Source organism: Oncorhynchus clarkii, chromosome 20 (genome assembly GCF_045791955.1).
Source record: "Oncorhynchus clarkii lewisi isolate Uvic-CL-2024 chromosome 20, UVic_Ocla_1.0, whole genome shotgun sequence".
Lineage (NCBI taxonomy): Eukaryota > Metazoa > Chordata > Actinopteri > Salmoniformes > Salmonidae > Oncorhynchus > Oncorhynchus clarkii.
Genome location: NC_092166.1, coordinates 7,122,178 through 7,138,059, shown reverse-complemented (window position 1 = coordinate 7,138,059; position 15,882 = coordinate 7,122,178). Strand labels below are relative to the sequence as shown.

The 15,882-nt window shown below is 41.5% G+C and overlaps 1 protein-coding gene across 2 annotated transcripts; it reads right to left on the bottom strand.

Moving 5' to 3' along the window:
• Positions 1-3,584: 3,584 nt before the first annotated feature.
• On the bottom strand, positions 3,585-15,606 carry LOC139375809 (ATP-binding cassette sub-family F member 2-like). 2 transcript variants are annotated; one of them, XM_071117684.1, is made up of 16 exons: positions 15,440-15,606; positions 14,520-14,705; positions 12,161-12,333; positions 11,672-11,884; positions 11,016-11,198; positions 10,360-10,531; positions 9,495-9,590; positions 8,864-8,966; positions 7,704-7,799; positions 7,305-7,424; positions 6,749-6,838; positions 6,476-6,586; positions 6,135-6,197; positions 5,531-5,659; positions 4,851-5,054; positions 3,585-4,571 (listed from the first exon to the last, which is right to left on the bottom strand). In XM_071117684.1, exons 3-16 carry the CDS (start codon positions 12,297-12,299, stop codon positions 4,455-4,457), a joined length of 1,836 nt encoding a protein of 611 aa, XP_070973785.1. In that variant the 5' UTR covers positions 12,300-12,333; positions 14,520-14,705; positions 15,440-15,606; the 3' UTR covers positions 3,585-4,454. The 2 variants fall into 2 exon arrangements, with proteins under 2 accessions (XP_070973785.1, XP_070973783.1); XM_071117682.1 differs by lacking the exon at positions 15,440-15,606 and adding an exon at positions 12,964-13,302 and having other exon boundaries at positions 14,520-14,577.
• Between the last annotated feature and the right edge of the window lie 276 nt (positions 15,607-15,882).

Below are 15,882 nucleotides of genomic sequence, written 5' to 3'. Positions count from 1 at the left end.
CCAACTAAATCTGACCTCTTTCTAGAGCCATGACCTGTAGATGAATGACGCCCTCATGATTCAACCTTGTTTTTGTTCCCAGTTGTTTTGAAAGCCCCATAATTCCAGAGAATGCCAGACTTGTGACAAAATTTGCCCACGAAGGCAAGTGAGCACAGCACAACAAGGTGAGTCCAAAAATGTATTGCATGCTGCTGCACAAATTATGTAATATGCCAGGGAGATATGTATATTATAGCTAAGAAAGTAAAACTAAGTGTATGTTGTGTAGTAAGATGTTAGTAGCCAATGTGCCTCACCATAATACTTTGGTCTATTTACCCCTCTTAATTTCACCTACTGTTCTGACTTAGTGGTGCACATGAAGCCTTTAACCTGTTTTAGAGAAATATAATCATTGAATATTGTAAGAGTTTTCATTGTCTGCTGATATGCCCCCTTTATTTATCCTACGATTCTGACTTTGTGTACAGGGAGAATATTGTAAGAACGGCCCATATTCTGAATTCTGTTGCTGTACATTTCAAAAGTGCTGAACACATAGTTATATTGTCTACGTCCGTCCTAGCTCCCTCATTAATGTCTTAATCGAAATTGCAGATTGTCTCTTATCTGCTTGTTGCTCCCTAATTCCATAGTTTGGAAATCTTTGTCTATCGACCTGTCTGTAGACAATTCGAACGCGAAAAATTTCAGATTGCCTCTCTTTTAGCATGTAAATCTTGGTGGATTTTTTAAAAAGTGGGATGCATGCCAGCAAAGCCACTACACAACACTAAACAATACATTAATTATCCTATAATGGTGACTAACGGTACCCACAAACTGTTAGGGCCTATATAAAGCTGTCCCAACTGGTTTAGTGATGTGATTTGTAGTGGCTTTGCTGGCATGCATCCCACAGGTGTTTTTTTTTTGTCCCACTAGGATATATATATATACACACACAGTATATCAGCAGCGACTGGAATAATTGTTTTGAACGGTCATCCAATTTAAGAACTCGGGCCTCTTTCTATAGGTTTTTTTTTCTAGAGCTCTTCCTTTCGGACCTGAAGATATCTGACGTCATGTTTTGACCTCGTATTTTTTCCGAGTTCCCAGTTGTTCCGAACGCGGCATTAATCCCCTACCGTAACCATTTTAAATGTCAACTCCAATGGGGTAACATGGGGTAGGGACGTCCCAAGGATGCCAAGTAGCAAGGACGTTAATAGAAAACACATACAAGTATTTTCCAGTTTCTGCCTTCAAAATAAAAGCCCCTACACCAGAAATATTAGCGAAAGGAGATGGGAATCCCGTTTTCAAATAGCGAGCAATAGTAATGTCGTCTTTTTTGTAGGCACCAATTCCGACATGGTTCGTTGGTTGGGGAAAGCCTATGACACAAGTATCAAACTCATTCCACGTAGCGTACTTGATGGATGAATTAAGGTCACTATTTAGTCAGTGGTGTAAAGTACTTAATTAAATAGTACTTTAAAGTATTTTTACTTAAGTCGTTTTTTGGGGTATCTGTACTTTACTATTTTGACAACTTTTACATTCACTTCACTACATTTCAATTTTTTTTTTTTAAACACGTTTGCTCTATACATTTCACTGACACCCAATAGTACTTGTTACATTTTGAATGAAAGCAGGACAGAAATGGTCCAATTCATACACTTATCAAGAGAACATCCCTGGTCATCGCTCCTGCCTCTGACCTGGCGGACTCACTAAACACAAACGCTTTGTTTCTGAATGAAGTCTGAGTGTTGGAGTGTGTCCCTGGCTATCCATAAATTAAAGAAACATGACCAATTGAGCCATATGGTTAGCTTAATATAAAGAATTTGTAATGATTTTTGCTTTTGATACTTAAGTACATTTTTGCATTTACTTTTGATAAATAAGTATATTTAAAACCAAATACTTTTGACTTTTACTCAAGTAGTATTTTACTGGGTGACTTTCATTTGAGTCATTTCCTATTAAGGTATCTTTACTTTTACTCAAGTATGACAATTGGGTACTTGTTCCACCACTGTAATTAGTAAGGTACTCCCTTCACCTGGTTGTCTAGGTCTTAATTGGAAAAGGAACAAAAACCCGCAGCCCCTTGGCCCTCCATGGAATGAGTTTGACACCCCTGATTGGCCATAGGCCAGGGGTGTCAAACTCATTCCACGTAGGGCCTACCCTAGCTTCTGTGGGGTTTTGTTTTTGCCTTTCAATTAAGACCTAAGGTGTGTTTGAATACTCATACTAACTGCACTATTTGTGACATAAATTGAGTATGTAGTATGCTTATTGGTCCATACTGTTAGTATGACAAAAGTTCCCGGATGTCGTACAACATTTGCCAAAATACGAAGTAAACAAGCAGGACACTATTTCCATGGTTTTAGGGCCCATAATTCAATTCTTTAGAAAATGGGCGTGGCTTCCACAACATTAAGATTTGAAGAAAATGACAGAAAATATGCAGCCGAAGTCCGACAAGAGCGGATACAAATTCAGGTTGCAAGTTCAAACCCCCGAGCTGACAAGGTACAAATCTGTCGTTCTGCCCCTGAACAGGCAGTTAAGCCACTGTTCCCAGGCTGTCATTGAAAATAAGAATGTGTTCTTAACTGACTTGCCTACTTAAATAAAGGTTAAAAATAAATATATATAATATATATAATATAATATAAAATATAAAATATAATAAATAAAAATTGAAATGACAAATGTTGATCAATGTAATAGTCATGACTTTTCAAATAAGTTAATTTGAAAAGTCAATAGGCATACTACATACTCAATTTACATCAAATAGTATGGTTAGTATGAGTATTCGAACACAGCTTAGGTCTTAATTGAAAGTTAAAAACAAGTTATTACAGAGAACAAGTAAAAGATCACAAAATATGTAGTTCGCAAAATTAATTTGTTGTGCCCAATTGATTCCCATTCACTACTTGGGAGTGCTTAACTTTTCCCCAGAATGCAATTGACACATAGGCAACGTACACAATGGCCATACATTGGAATCATATAACTGAGGAAATCTCTGCCCATATTTGACAAAAGATAGATCCCTCTAGCCCTAAATGTGTGAAGGTCAACAGTACTACTAATAGGAGTGGCAAGTAGACAGGATTCTTCAATTAAGTGTTTCATTCAACAAGAAACTAGTTTTCATTTCACTTGACAAATACTGTACCAAACATCTTAGATGTAAAATAGCATGAGACCTATTTGGCAAAATTGTCAATTTCTGATATTTTTTTATTTATCCTAGTTAACTATTTTGAGGAAGTGTATACTGGCTGCTGTTGCCATGGCATCTCAAGAGGGACAAATTATATTGCTGCTTTGCTAATTTTTCAAGCAAATGTCTTAATTAAGGGAGGATGCGAGGCAGACGTTGACATGGCCTAGCCCTGCTAAGAGCTAACCAAACCTAGTGTGTGGGCTCTAACGCCAATCAATTTGAAATATCTAGACAAATTTCAAAAAGGTTAAAAAGACACTTTAAAAAGAAAGCACTGTCAACTTACTGATGAAATCAAAGTTAATCATTGTCATGTTACTAAAAACAGACCACGTCAGTTATTTTGCTCCTTTATTTCAGACATTCCCATTATTGCTGGTACAGTGTTAAATAATGACAAAATAATAAAGCTCTTTTAAAAAGTGAAAGGAAACTAAAAACCGGGCGGCAAGTAACTGATTACATGTAATCTGATTACTAAAAACTAATCAGTTACGTTCCCAGCAAAAAATATTGTAATCAGATTACACACTTGAACTAGATTACTTTTTAGATTTAAAAAGTATGATCACAAAAAAAAAAAAAAACACCTTTCTCAATGACAATTCAGCATTGGGGGGGGCATGTTTAAATTTGTTCCACCTGAGTGAGTCTGACAAGTCAGACCACCGATGGCGACAAATGCGTTTTATGGATCATTTGTCTTCAAATGCCTCCTAAAGGGGAAAGTTATCAAAAGTAAGTCAGATTACCGAGTTTGGGTAATCCAAAAGACTGATGACAATTTTGAACAGGTAACTAGTAACGTATTTCATTTTTACCTACCCAACCCTGCAGGCAGTTTATATCCTACCTAGATCTGATCTGTGGAAAGGTCATGAACCGTGAATTAAAAACAAAGTGCACATGTTCTCCACTACATTAAAAATGGATACATTATTTTTTAATACTTCTTAAATCAGAGAAATGAAGATACCGTATGTATGCCTGTTGAAGGGGTAGCAATGGAAGGCAAGTAGGACGCACCACAACCTTCCAGCAGTCTGTAAAGAGGCTTTAAGCAGGAAGGAAATGGGCATCAAGAAATGGAGCAACATGCTTCTTGAGATAAATAGTCAAGTGAAGATGGAATGGGAAATTGGGAGTCCACAGTCTTGAATCTGGGGAGGTTGTTTTTTTTTTTTTTAAATAAGTTTTTTTTATTTTTTTATACACCGTGCGAATTTTTGTCAATCTTCTTTTTCAGATGGTGTTTGTAAGCCAAGATGTCCCGGTTCCATTTGGTGATCGTCTGCTTTTCACAAACCCAGATCTCCTGGGCCACCTAGGGAGCAAAAAGGAGAAACGGGGTTGAAAAGGGACAAATGTGCATCAATCCCAGTTCTTCCAACAAAGATTTCTCATAAGTATATATAAACTAGGACTATTTATAATAAACTCATTCAAAATGTTGACTCTGCTACTGTATATTAGTGGAGTGCAACAGTGCAGCACCAGTATGCCAATGGCATGATGGAGTATATTCAGACAGTGTGGCAGTTGTCCAACAATGTATTTAAAAACAACCCTTTCATACAAAGTGTTCTAGTCTTTTTATCCAAACCTGCTGGATGAGCCTGAAGTCGTGGCTAACCAACATCATGCCGCCCTCATACTCGTTGATGGCGTCGGCCAGGGCGTCAATGGTCTCGATGTCCAAGTGATTGGTGGGCTCATCCAGGAAGAGCATGTGGGCATTCTGACCAGCCAGCCAGGCGAAGCACACCCGGCACTTCTGCCCATCAGACAGGTTCCGGATGGGGTTCACCTGGTAAAATGCAGAAAATTGCCACCAATGTCAGTAAAATCAGGGCGGCAGGTAACCTAGTGGTTAAGAGCGTTGGGCCAATAATCAACAGGTCGTTGGGTCCAATCTTTGAGCCGACTAGGTGAAAGATCTGCCGATGTGCCCTTGAGCAAGGCACTTATCACTAATAGTCACTCTGTACAAGAGTCTGCTAAATGACTAAAATGTAAATTGTCGTAAGACAGCCCCCCAATTCATCTATGGGTTTAATTACATTTCCGACTTCAGTTTAATTTTAAATGACCTACAACCCTGCAAACCTGGGCTCAAATAGAATTGTTTTTTTTCTCTCCAAATACATAAGCTACCCTTGGAGCTTGAATGGTGCAAATGGAATAGTCCCAAAAGTACAAACACCACTCCCGTGGCATGCCAGACGGGCTCAATCAAACCCTGCTACATGACAATGTTTTAGGATCACTAATGATCAAACTGACCTGCTGTTTGCCCGTCAGCCCATAACGGCCAATGATCTTCCTCATCTCCTCCCTCTCCTTGATCTCTGGGTAACACTTCATCATGTAGTCCAGGGGCGAGAGGTCGAGTTCCAGCTGCTCAGTTAGATGCTTTAGAGGGGAAATAAGGAGTAGGTTAGGTTCATCCATGTGAATCGTGTAGAGTTGTAAAAAAAAAAAAGTATAATTTCTGAAGTTGTCCCGTGATGGATGCGGTGGATTGAGACATCAATTTAAAAAATAAAATATAAAACATATCTAGCTTAAACTGACAGATTGATGGATTTATTTTAACGCTAATTAGATTTCTGCAGGGACGCAGACATCGACTCTAGAACTTAATGTGTACATCACTTTTTATAGTTGGGACTTCGTTTTAATAATAATAATAATAATATCACTGGAGGATGACTTTAACTTCAAGTAATTCAATAAAACTAAAGATGCCACTGACCATCCCGTCATCTCAAAATTTGCAGTCTACTCCAATTTTTTGCCATTGTAGGAGCACACAAAAAAAAAGTGTTTCTGGACACAATTGTCAAGACAGTTTAGGCTATTAGTGCATTTTAAAATGGTACGGTACCTGGTGATATCTGCCAATCTTGACGTGGGAGTTCTTGCGGATCATACCGTCAGTAGGGAGGAGCTGAGGACAAAGAATGACGAGACGTGAGTCGGGATGTCTGATCAGAAACATGTATACTTTTGAGAAGTTGAATAAAATAAAATGACATTTAACTAGAAAAGACAACTGAACAGGAAATGGAAAGAAAAAAAAAGTGACAACGTACATGGTTTCTACTCATTGGCCCCTCACTTGTCAGTAAAAACAGTACCATTAAGGTAATGCCTCATGGCAGGGCCGAATAGCAGAACAATTAGTTAGCTAAATGACCATATAATCATAACCATGTCAAGACTCACCTCTCCAGTGAGAAGTTTGAGCAATGTGGATTTCCCGGCCCCGTTGGGCCCCACAAGGGCCACTCGGGTGTCGAGGTCTATGCCGAACTCAAGGTTCTTGTATATATGGGGCTGAAATGTCAAACAAGGGGAAAAAATAAGAAATTCACACTAACAATATCACAAAAAAACCATGATTGAGTAGTTCGGAGCTGGAATTTCTCTTCTCATAAATAAAACAAATAGATAAAAAAAAACATTCAGTCAGAAGTGAGAGGTTGGACAATCACCTACCTGGTCATCGGAGTACTTGAAGCTGACATTCTGTACCATGATGACCGGAGGGGGAATCTTCCCACAGGGAGGAAAACAAAATGACAGGGTCTAAAGGAGAAGAGAAGAATGAGCTTACTGTCTTCGGGGAGGAGTTTAGGATATAGCTTAGTGTCTTCGGGGAGGAGTTTAGGATATAGCTTACCGTCTTCAGATCTGAGGATGATCCCTGCCTTGTGACCTACCACCCTGAATGGAGCTATGAGATTTTGGTTTCTATTTTGCAATTCTATAAAAAACAAATCTATTATCCTGGAACTAACTCACTCTGTGGCATCTACTGTACACTTCTTTGCATCACAATAGAGCATAACTATGTTCAGAATTTTCTAAAATAAAAGTTACCTGCAGTAATATCCACTTACTATAGTCCAGATAATTCTGACCATGTGACTTGCCCTGGGCTGTAAGTCAAAACTAATTACACACCCCCCCCCCAAAAAAGAACCTGTTCAAACCCTATATGGGAAGCACTGTCACCTTTGTCCACCGAGTCAAAGTCACTAAACAAACTTACTTTGTCATTGGAAACGCTCTCAGTCAGGCCAGAGGCCACCATCTTCTGCAGGGTTTTCTCTTTACTCTGGGCTTGGCGAGCCAGCTTGGCTGAGCCGTGCCCAAACCGGGCTATGTAGTTCTGGTGGGGTGGTAAGGAGAGAAAGGGAGGTTTACAAAATAAATAACTGTTTGGTGAAGCCCTTCACTCCCAACACTCCCTCATCATTGTTTGTCACATGAGTTTATTCAACTTAAAACAGTTTGTATGAAACAACCACACCCTAGGTGGTTCCAAAATAACCCACCACTATGCTTGATCCTTCACATAATACTGGCGTCAGCCCGAATTTCACATAAATAAATGGCCAAACCACTAGTGAATGAGAAAGCATGTTTATAGAAAGGGAATCTTAGATACCTTCATGTGTTTGATCTGGTCCTGCTCCCAGTTGAATCTCTTCATCTGGTTCTCTTCCAGCTCCTCCCTGGTCTTTATGTACTGATCATAGTTGCCCTATCAGGAAGTAAACAAACAGTTGCCCTACCAGGAAGTAAAACAGTTGCCCTATCAGGATGTAAACAAACAGTTACCCTACCACAGGGATAGGCAACTGGTGGTCCCCCTTTGAAGGCCCTCGGATCAAGAGTAGAATACACAAGGTCCAATTTTGTCGAAATTTGGTTGTCCATCAGTAGTTTGTCTTGTTGTGTCAGTCACTGATAGTCACTCAATTAAACTAGCCCATGTCAGGGGGAGGATGGATGTTGGTACACAGACACAAGTGCAGCTCGTCATCATATTTTGTGCCCCCCCCCCAATCAAAGTTGCCCATCCCTGCCCTACCAGGAATTTGTCTTTACACGAGTACCATTTGACACTTGAAATGGGATGTACTCGTACACCGGAGTCATTTTCCTTTGTTCTTATGACTTGAATATACTTACTTTTATCCAGAGTAACTAACCATGGGCAAATACAATATAAAACTACTAGATGGTTGAAGTCTGAGAAAGTATCAGGGTGTAAAACTAACTTTTTTGTATGCCAATCATGGTGGCAGGTAGATATAATTTCTACCAGCCACAGATTTTTGTTTTCTTTCCCCAGACAAAATATTTTTGCAATAATTACACAACATGAGCATGCTTAGTAATGTTTCTAAAAACAAATGTATTGCAAATAATAAGTGATGTGGTATATGTTCGATTTAATTTTACACTGAACAAAAATATAAGACACAAGAAGTGTTGGTCCCATGTTTCATGAGCTGAAATAAAACAATCCCTGAAATGTTCCATACGCACAAAAAAACGTATTTCTCACAATTTGTGCACAAATTTGTTTTACATCCCTGTAATTCACATGGATGGTGAATTAGACATACTTACCCGCCAATGCCAAGTTCTACCCATGTTTGGTAGGTGTTAATTTTAGGCCCTGGTAAGTATGATAAACTGGTGTTTTATTTATCAACTGAAGACAGGAAATGCAACTGCTCTGACTTGGAGCATTATTCTAAACCAGACAAACATCCCATTGGTCCATGTTGGCTAGTTGCAGGGTGCAGTTGCTCTTACCGTGTAGTATTTCAGCTTGCGCTCGTGTAAGTGCATGATGTTGGTGCACACGCCGTTAAGGAAGTCTTGCGAATGGGAAATCAGGACCAAAATACGTTTAAATCTGTTGAATTGGAGAGAGAATTGTTTGGACACTTCAAAATACAGACAAAGCTAATCTTGAGTTACACCAAACATGGGGATTCTTCATCCAAATGTAAAGGATTATAGTCAAAGTATATAGCTAGTGGTTAGCACAGATTAGTAAACTCCATGAGTAATGTCTAAAACATCTCATGTTGGAACTAACAAACCCCGTGGTGTTCGTTCTACACTTTGGCATACTGCTGGGATCAGATAAACGCTTCGGTCTAGTTTTTGTCAACGCGCCCCCTCACTGACAACATACTGCCAGGCAGGGACACTATAATTCGGCCTTTTGTTTACATCATGTCACAGCAGCAGTAATATCTTAAAGGCGGAAACACATTTACACAATTTCCTAGTTTACCTCTGTAGGTCATAGCAGAAAGCTGCCGTCAACCAATCAACGGTGGCTTTTCGAGTTAATAAAAATAAATGATAAAAACGGCACAAATCTGTCTAGAAAAGTAATGTCCTACATCTTACACACACAGGTAATGGGCCTTACTGGCTAAGCTCTTCCTCCAGCCACACACAGGCATCCAAGTCCAAGTGGTTGGTGGGCTCATCCAGCAGCAACATGAAGGGCTTCAAGAACAAGGCTCTGGAGTCGAGGAACACAAACAAAACATTACTTTTTGGGGGGTGGGGGGGGAGATGACCCAAAACATAAAAAATAAAAAAACAGGGCATTTGTAAATGAAAAACACCCATTCACTCTTAGGTTCTTATTGATGTGTGATTTATTTTTTAAATCTTAAAACCTTTTAAATCTATAAATAGTTTTTAATGACTAAAGGCATCTGGGCAAAGTGAAAGGGAACACAAAGAGTAGAGTGCCCAGAACTGTAGGGATCAGATAAACGCTTCGGTCCATTTTTGTCACCGCGCCGCCACACTGTGAACATACTGCTTGGCGGCGGCGCTATCATTCGGCCTTTCTTTACATCACTTCCCAAACAGTTCTGAGGCAAACGCCTACGCAGCATTAAAATATATATATATATCCCATAGCGCTAGGCCCTTCAGAACCCTAGCGGCATTGGCTCCTACCCCTTTCATGAAGATCTGACATTTCTTCTAGACAGATGTTAAAAAGGGAATTTCTGTAGCGATGCTTGAGAGTCTATGAAAAAGACTGGGCTCAAGGCCTGCATTCATAAAGTGTCTCACAGTAGGATTGCTGATCTAGGATCAAAAAAGGTGTCTACCTGTTATGATTCAAAGGTTATATAACAGATCCTAGATCAGCACTCCTTCACTGAGATGTTTTATCAATACAGACCCAGAGCTGTGGATAATGAAGACCTGATCCTAGATCAGCACTCCTGATCCTAGATCAGCAGGTTTGTATTGTACAGGGTGGGTTTTACCTGGCCAGAGCGACACGCATCCTCCAGCCTCCGCTGAAATCCTTAAGCTTCTTCTGCTGCATGGCGGCAGTAAAGCCCAGGCCGTGGAGGATCTGGGAGGCCCGCACCTCGGCCTTGTCTGCGTCCAGCTCCTCCAGACGCTCGTACAGCTCCATCAGCTTCTCACACTCAGCTTTAGGGGAGAGAAAAAGGAGAGAGAGAGCGTAGGAAAAGAGAAAGGTGGTGAGTTGGAGTGGTGGACAGAAGGGAGGGAACTTCCACTCAACGGTTTTCATTTTAACTGGTTGGGGGGGGGGGGGGGGGGGGGTGAAATGTAATCACGGTTGTCATGCCACCAAATAAGCCTTTGTGCCCGTTGCCCGACGCTACATCACGAAGGGAACTCATTCTGTAGGACTGTTCGGGACCTGGGAAGTAGTGTACCACGCCTAGGAAGGGAAGCTGCCACGGTGAGCACAGTTCCCATGGTAACGTGGAAATACTCTTAAATTACCACAACCCATCCACCATTATAAAAAGGCAATCGCTATCACCACAGCAAGGTACAAAACGTTTAGATAAATAGGAACAACCTTAAACTGCTCCATTTGAGACAGTTTTAGCAATGGTCTTCCTATGAGGGCGAAGTAGACGAAGGACGAATGCAAAACACTCACAGTCCTCGGAGGCCAGGCGCTCGGCCTCCTTCTCCAGATGGATCCTCTCCGCGTCCACCTCCATGACACACTGCAGGGCCGTCTTGTCGCTGGGCGCCATCTCACGGGTCAGGTGGTAGATGTCAATGTGCTCTGGGATAGGTATCTCGCGGTGGCCAATGGCTGACAGCAACATGGATTTACCTGGAAAAAGTAGAGTCCCCATAGGAGGTCAAATGTTGTATACGTAAATAAGGTGGACATTTTTTATTTGACCTTTATTTAACTAGGCAAGTCAGTTAAGAACAAATTCTTATTTTCAATGACGGCCTAGGAACAGTGAGTTAACTGCCTGTTCAGGGGCAGAACGACAGATTTGTACCTTGTCAGGGATTCGTACTTGCAACCTTTCGGTTACTAGCCCAACGCTCTAACCATTAGGCTACCCTGCCGCCCCATTGTTCCAATAAACGGCTGAGATGGTTGAAAAGCGTACCCACTACTGAAGATTACATGGCAAAAAAGGTGTCCCAAAGGCACTGGGTCATGTTCATTAGAGCAAAATGTTTTGCAATGAAAAAAAAATGTACATTTGTGTTTCTACCCAAAATGTAATTTGAGGCGTTTCTTCCGTTTTATGCCCATTGAACACAACTCAGGCGGCGGTAACTACTTACCAGTGCCGTTGAGGCCAATGAGGCCATAGCGCCGGCCCGAGTTGAGCTCCAGGCTGGTGTCCTGCAACAGCTCTTGCCCGTGGAAGGTGAGCGACAAGCTGGCGACGTGGACGTCCGTGCTGTTGGGGTGCGACGCCAGGACGCCGGTTACAGCCCGCGCCTCTGTTTTCTTCAGCTCAAACTCGTCCATCTCCTTGGTCAGCATATCCACTCCTGTGACACAGTGAGATGTTTAGTTTGTCATTTTATACATGAAAAAAAAAGGGGTTATCCATCTCCACTGACAGACATGTGTACCAGTCAACCCATATTTAACATGAGATACCAACCACCCACCCACTTACATGACAGAGTAATTTAGCAGACGCTCAAGAGCTATTTACATTTTAGTGCAAGAAGAAAACAAAACACATCTCTGAGCACCTAATGTAGCTGTGAAGAGGATTTAGACTTGAGCCCTTTAGTTCCTCTATGATAGACAACTATTACCGTTGCTTTCTGCTCCATTCTGCTGGCCTTGCTCTGGTATCTCTCCCTCTCCGTCCTCTCCTGGTTTTTTGGCCTTCTGTCGGGATTTGGCGGCTTCCTTCTTCTTCTGCGCCTTCTTCTTGGCCAGGTCGGAGGGCATGGCTGCTGAGGACCTCGAGGGAAAAAAATTCAACCTGAAGACACAGCGAGAAGGGGGACAAAGCAGGGGAAACTGGGTCAGTGACGTTGTGTTCCCTGCATCTGGATTATCAGAGAGGCTAATACGGTAGCTAAGCAGTCTTAGGGTGAAAGTAATTTTATATTGTTTGATGCAGCCACTAAAATGGAAAAGAGTAGCAAGCCAACACCTAATTTCCATTAGCTGGCATAAGAGTAAACAAATTAAAGTAATATTATATAAATGGTTGACTTAAGGGGTTGCCTGTGTTAGATTAAAGGTGACTTGTTGCTGACCAGCTAAATGGGAAATTCAATGCATTTAACCCTGATAAAGCCCCACTTGATCGGGCTTTAGTGGAAGTCTTGCAAGTCCTCCCTTCCAGCCTTAGTTGCAATTAATGATATGTATTAACCCTAGATGACATACAGGGGGCACTGTTTTGAAGCCACCGCACAGCCATTTTGGTATTCCAAAGTAAAAAAATATTTGAAAGCGTGTCTGTATATTCTATTAGACTCCTCAATGCATATTTTAGTATTATATTATGTAACCTAAACATTAAAAAATATATATAAACATGGCCTCCCGAGTGACACAGTGATCCAAGGCACTGCATCACCATGCTAGATTCATCACTACAGACCCGGGTTTGATCCCAGGATGTGTCGCAGCTGGCCACGAGTCCCATGAGGCGGCACACAATTGGCCCAGTGTCGTCCGGGTTAGGGGAGGGTTTAGCCGGCCGGGATGTCCTTGTCCCATCGTGCTCTAGAGACTCCTTGTGGCGGGCCGGGTGCATGCACGCTGAATTTGGTCGCCAGCTGGACTGTGTTTCCTCCGACACATAGGTGCGGCTGGCTTCCGGGTTAAGCGAGCAGTGTGTCAAGAAGCAGTGCAGCAGGGTCGAGTTTGAGGACACATGGCTCTCGACCTTCACCTCGCCCGAGTCCGTACGGGAGTTGCAGCGATGGGACAAGACTAACTACCAATTGGAAATCATGAAATTGGGGAGAAAAAGGGGTAAAAAGAACAACATTTTTGTACCAATTTAACTGCTCCCACTACAAATACATGTAATTTGGTGCTTAAATGATATTGAAATACTGCAGAATTCCATTAATTTCTATGGAGGACTGGGCCTACTGAGGAGCACCAATATGGAGGCCAGTGGCTTCAAAGCCTCATTAGCTACATCGTATTAACACAAGCTGGTGTTCATAGACATCATTGGTTTCCATTCATATGAATCGCAAGCAAAGACGAGACATTGGAAATTGCCAGTTCATATCTGGTTACACAGCTGATGAATTTTACGCCAAGATCGCTAACGGTATGTAACTAGCTAATTATATTGGTGCCGTGGTGATTGCAACATCAGTACATTCCGGGCCTAGCATCGTTACTCAACACCAATTAATGCCAGCATAATTTCCTACAAGGGAAGCTAGCTAGTTCGTTCTTACAGCATAGCGGTAAGCGCTGAAGAACCGGGGTAGTTAAGACAGGTGGGTAATGTAATCTCACGTGTCGTCCTCACACGCATTTCCTGCCATTTACCTAGTTGGCTATTTTAACCAATATCCTGTAAGAACTGTGCGTAACTAGTAGCTACATAATTTAATCAAATAGCCCAACTGCGGTAGTTAACTAGATGCGAAACTGGCGCCCAGGGCCATTATATATTGAGGTTGATAAATAGAGGCCCCTAAATGACCAAGCTAATGTTCGCTAGCTAAACGGCTAGGTCGAAAAATATATATACACACACACAACGGTTATTCAACCAAAGGTAAAATTGTCTAGCTAAAATTACGTCCGAATATAGTTATAAAATCTTATCACAAATCCAGGAATCCCGTGTGGGCCTTCATGTCCTTTGATTTGACAGATGCCAATAAATTCCGCTGGCTATAAATCCCCCCACCCCCACAAAACGATTGAGTCAGACTCCAAGTAATGATTCAGCTAACTGGTGGCTAATGCCGAAGCAACTCGTGGTCCTCTTCACTGCATTGTGTAACTAGCTAGTTTACCGGCGGGTACGCTAGCTCGACTTTAGTTAGCTAACGTTACTGATCGAATCAATCTTGTATCTTCTTACTAAAATCCCACATACGAATTTTTTTTGTATACTATTATTTGTGACTATGTCAGGTGTGGTTCATATACGTTTAAATATAATGAAATATATTTTCTTACCGGTCTTGTACCTGTTCACCGGCGGCGGCGACGACGTTGGAAACGCACAAGAAAGAATGATCTCTTTGTCGCGTGTTCCCTACGCCGGCTCACCCGACCAATGAAACGCCGAGTTGTCTTTGTAGCTCCACCTTCTCATTTTAATGTAGGGCGGGTAAAGGAAGGGTTGCTGGGAAATGGTGTATTCTGTACGTCATTACCGACAACAAAAAAAGCGTCAAGACGAGAAATGATTCATTTATTGCAACATCATTGATAGTGTGGCCAGAACTCCTGTGATTTGTAACTATTGAACAGTAGACACGCTTGTTTACTCATCTAAATCAAATAAAATGGTATTTGTCACATGGATAAAATCAACAGGTACCTCAATTTTACCGTGAAATTCTTACTTGCAAGCCTTTAAACAATGCAGTTCAAGAAATAGAATTAGAAAAATATTTACAACGTTTAAAAAAAAGTAAGAGGCTATAGGGCAGCGCACAATTGGGCCAGCTTCGTCCGGGTTTGGCCGGGGTAGGCAGTCATTGTAAATCAGCCTGAAACATGGTTAGACTTTGCATATTCGGATTATTTATTATAATATAAGATATGTTAAATAAACTCCAGGAGGTTTTCACTTCTCAAATTGAGGAAACATGCAATTGGCATGCTGACTGCAGGAATGTCTACCAGAGCTGTTGCCATAAAATTGATTGTTCATTTCTCTCCAATAATCCGCCTCCAATTGCATTTTACGGATGCCAGTTTGAACGCACAGAAATACCGTAACGAGATCCTGAGGCCCATTGTCGCGCCATTCACCCGCCACCATAACCTCATGTTTCAGCATGATAATGCACGGCCCCATGTCGCAAGGATCTGTACACAATTCCTGGAAGCTGAAAATGTCCCCGTTCTTCCATGACCTGCATACTCACCAGACATGTCACTCTTTGAGCATATTTGAGATGCTCTGGATCGATGTGTACGACAGCGTGGTCCAGTTCCGGCCAATATCCAGCAACTTTGCATAGCTTGAAGAGGAGTGGGGACAACATTCCCCAGGCCACAACCTTTAGCCTGATCAACTCTATGCGAAGAAGACGTGAGGCAAATGGTTTGTCACACCAGATACTGATTGGTTTCTGATGCACGCCCCTACTTTTTTTTATTTTTTATTAAGGTGACTTTGACCAACCGATGCATATCTGTATTCCCAGTCATGTGAAATCAATAAATTAGGGCCTAATTTATTTATTTCAATTGACTGATTTCCTTAACTGTAACACAGTAAAATCTTTGAAATAGTTGCAGGTTGCGTTAATGTTTTTGTTCGGTATAGTTTCACGTCTGTCTTGAATACTGCAGACTCCTCCGCCAC

Coding starts and splice junctions, on each gene's coding strand:
- LOC139375809 (XM_071117682.1), bottom strand. CDS start 13,082: ATGGGACAAGGACATCCCGGCCGGCTAAACCCTCCCCTAACCCGGACG. Junction 10,532..11,015: donor GCGCCTGGCCTCCGAGGACT/GTGAGTGTTTTG, acceptor TCTCCCCTAAAG/CTGAGTGTGAGAAGCTGATG. Junction 4,572..4,850: donor ACTTCAGGCTCATCCAGCAG/GTTTGGATAAAA, acceptor TTTGCTCCCTAG/GTGGCCCAGGAGATCTGGGT.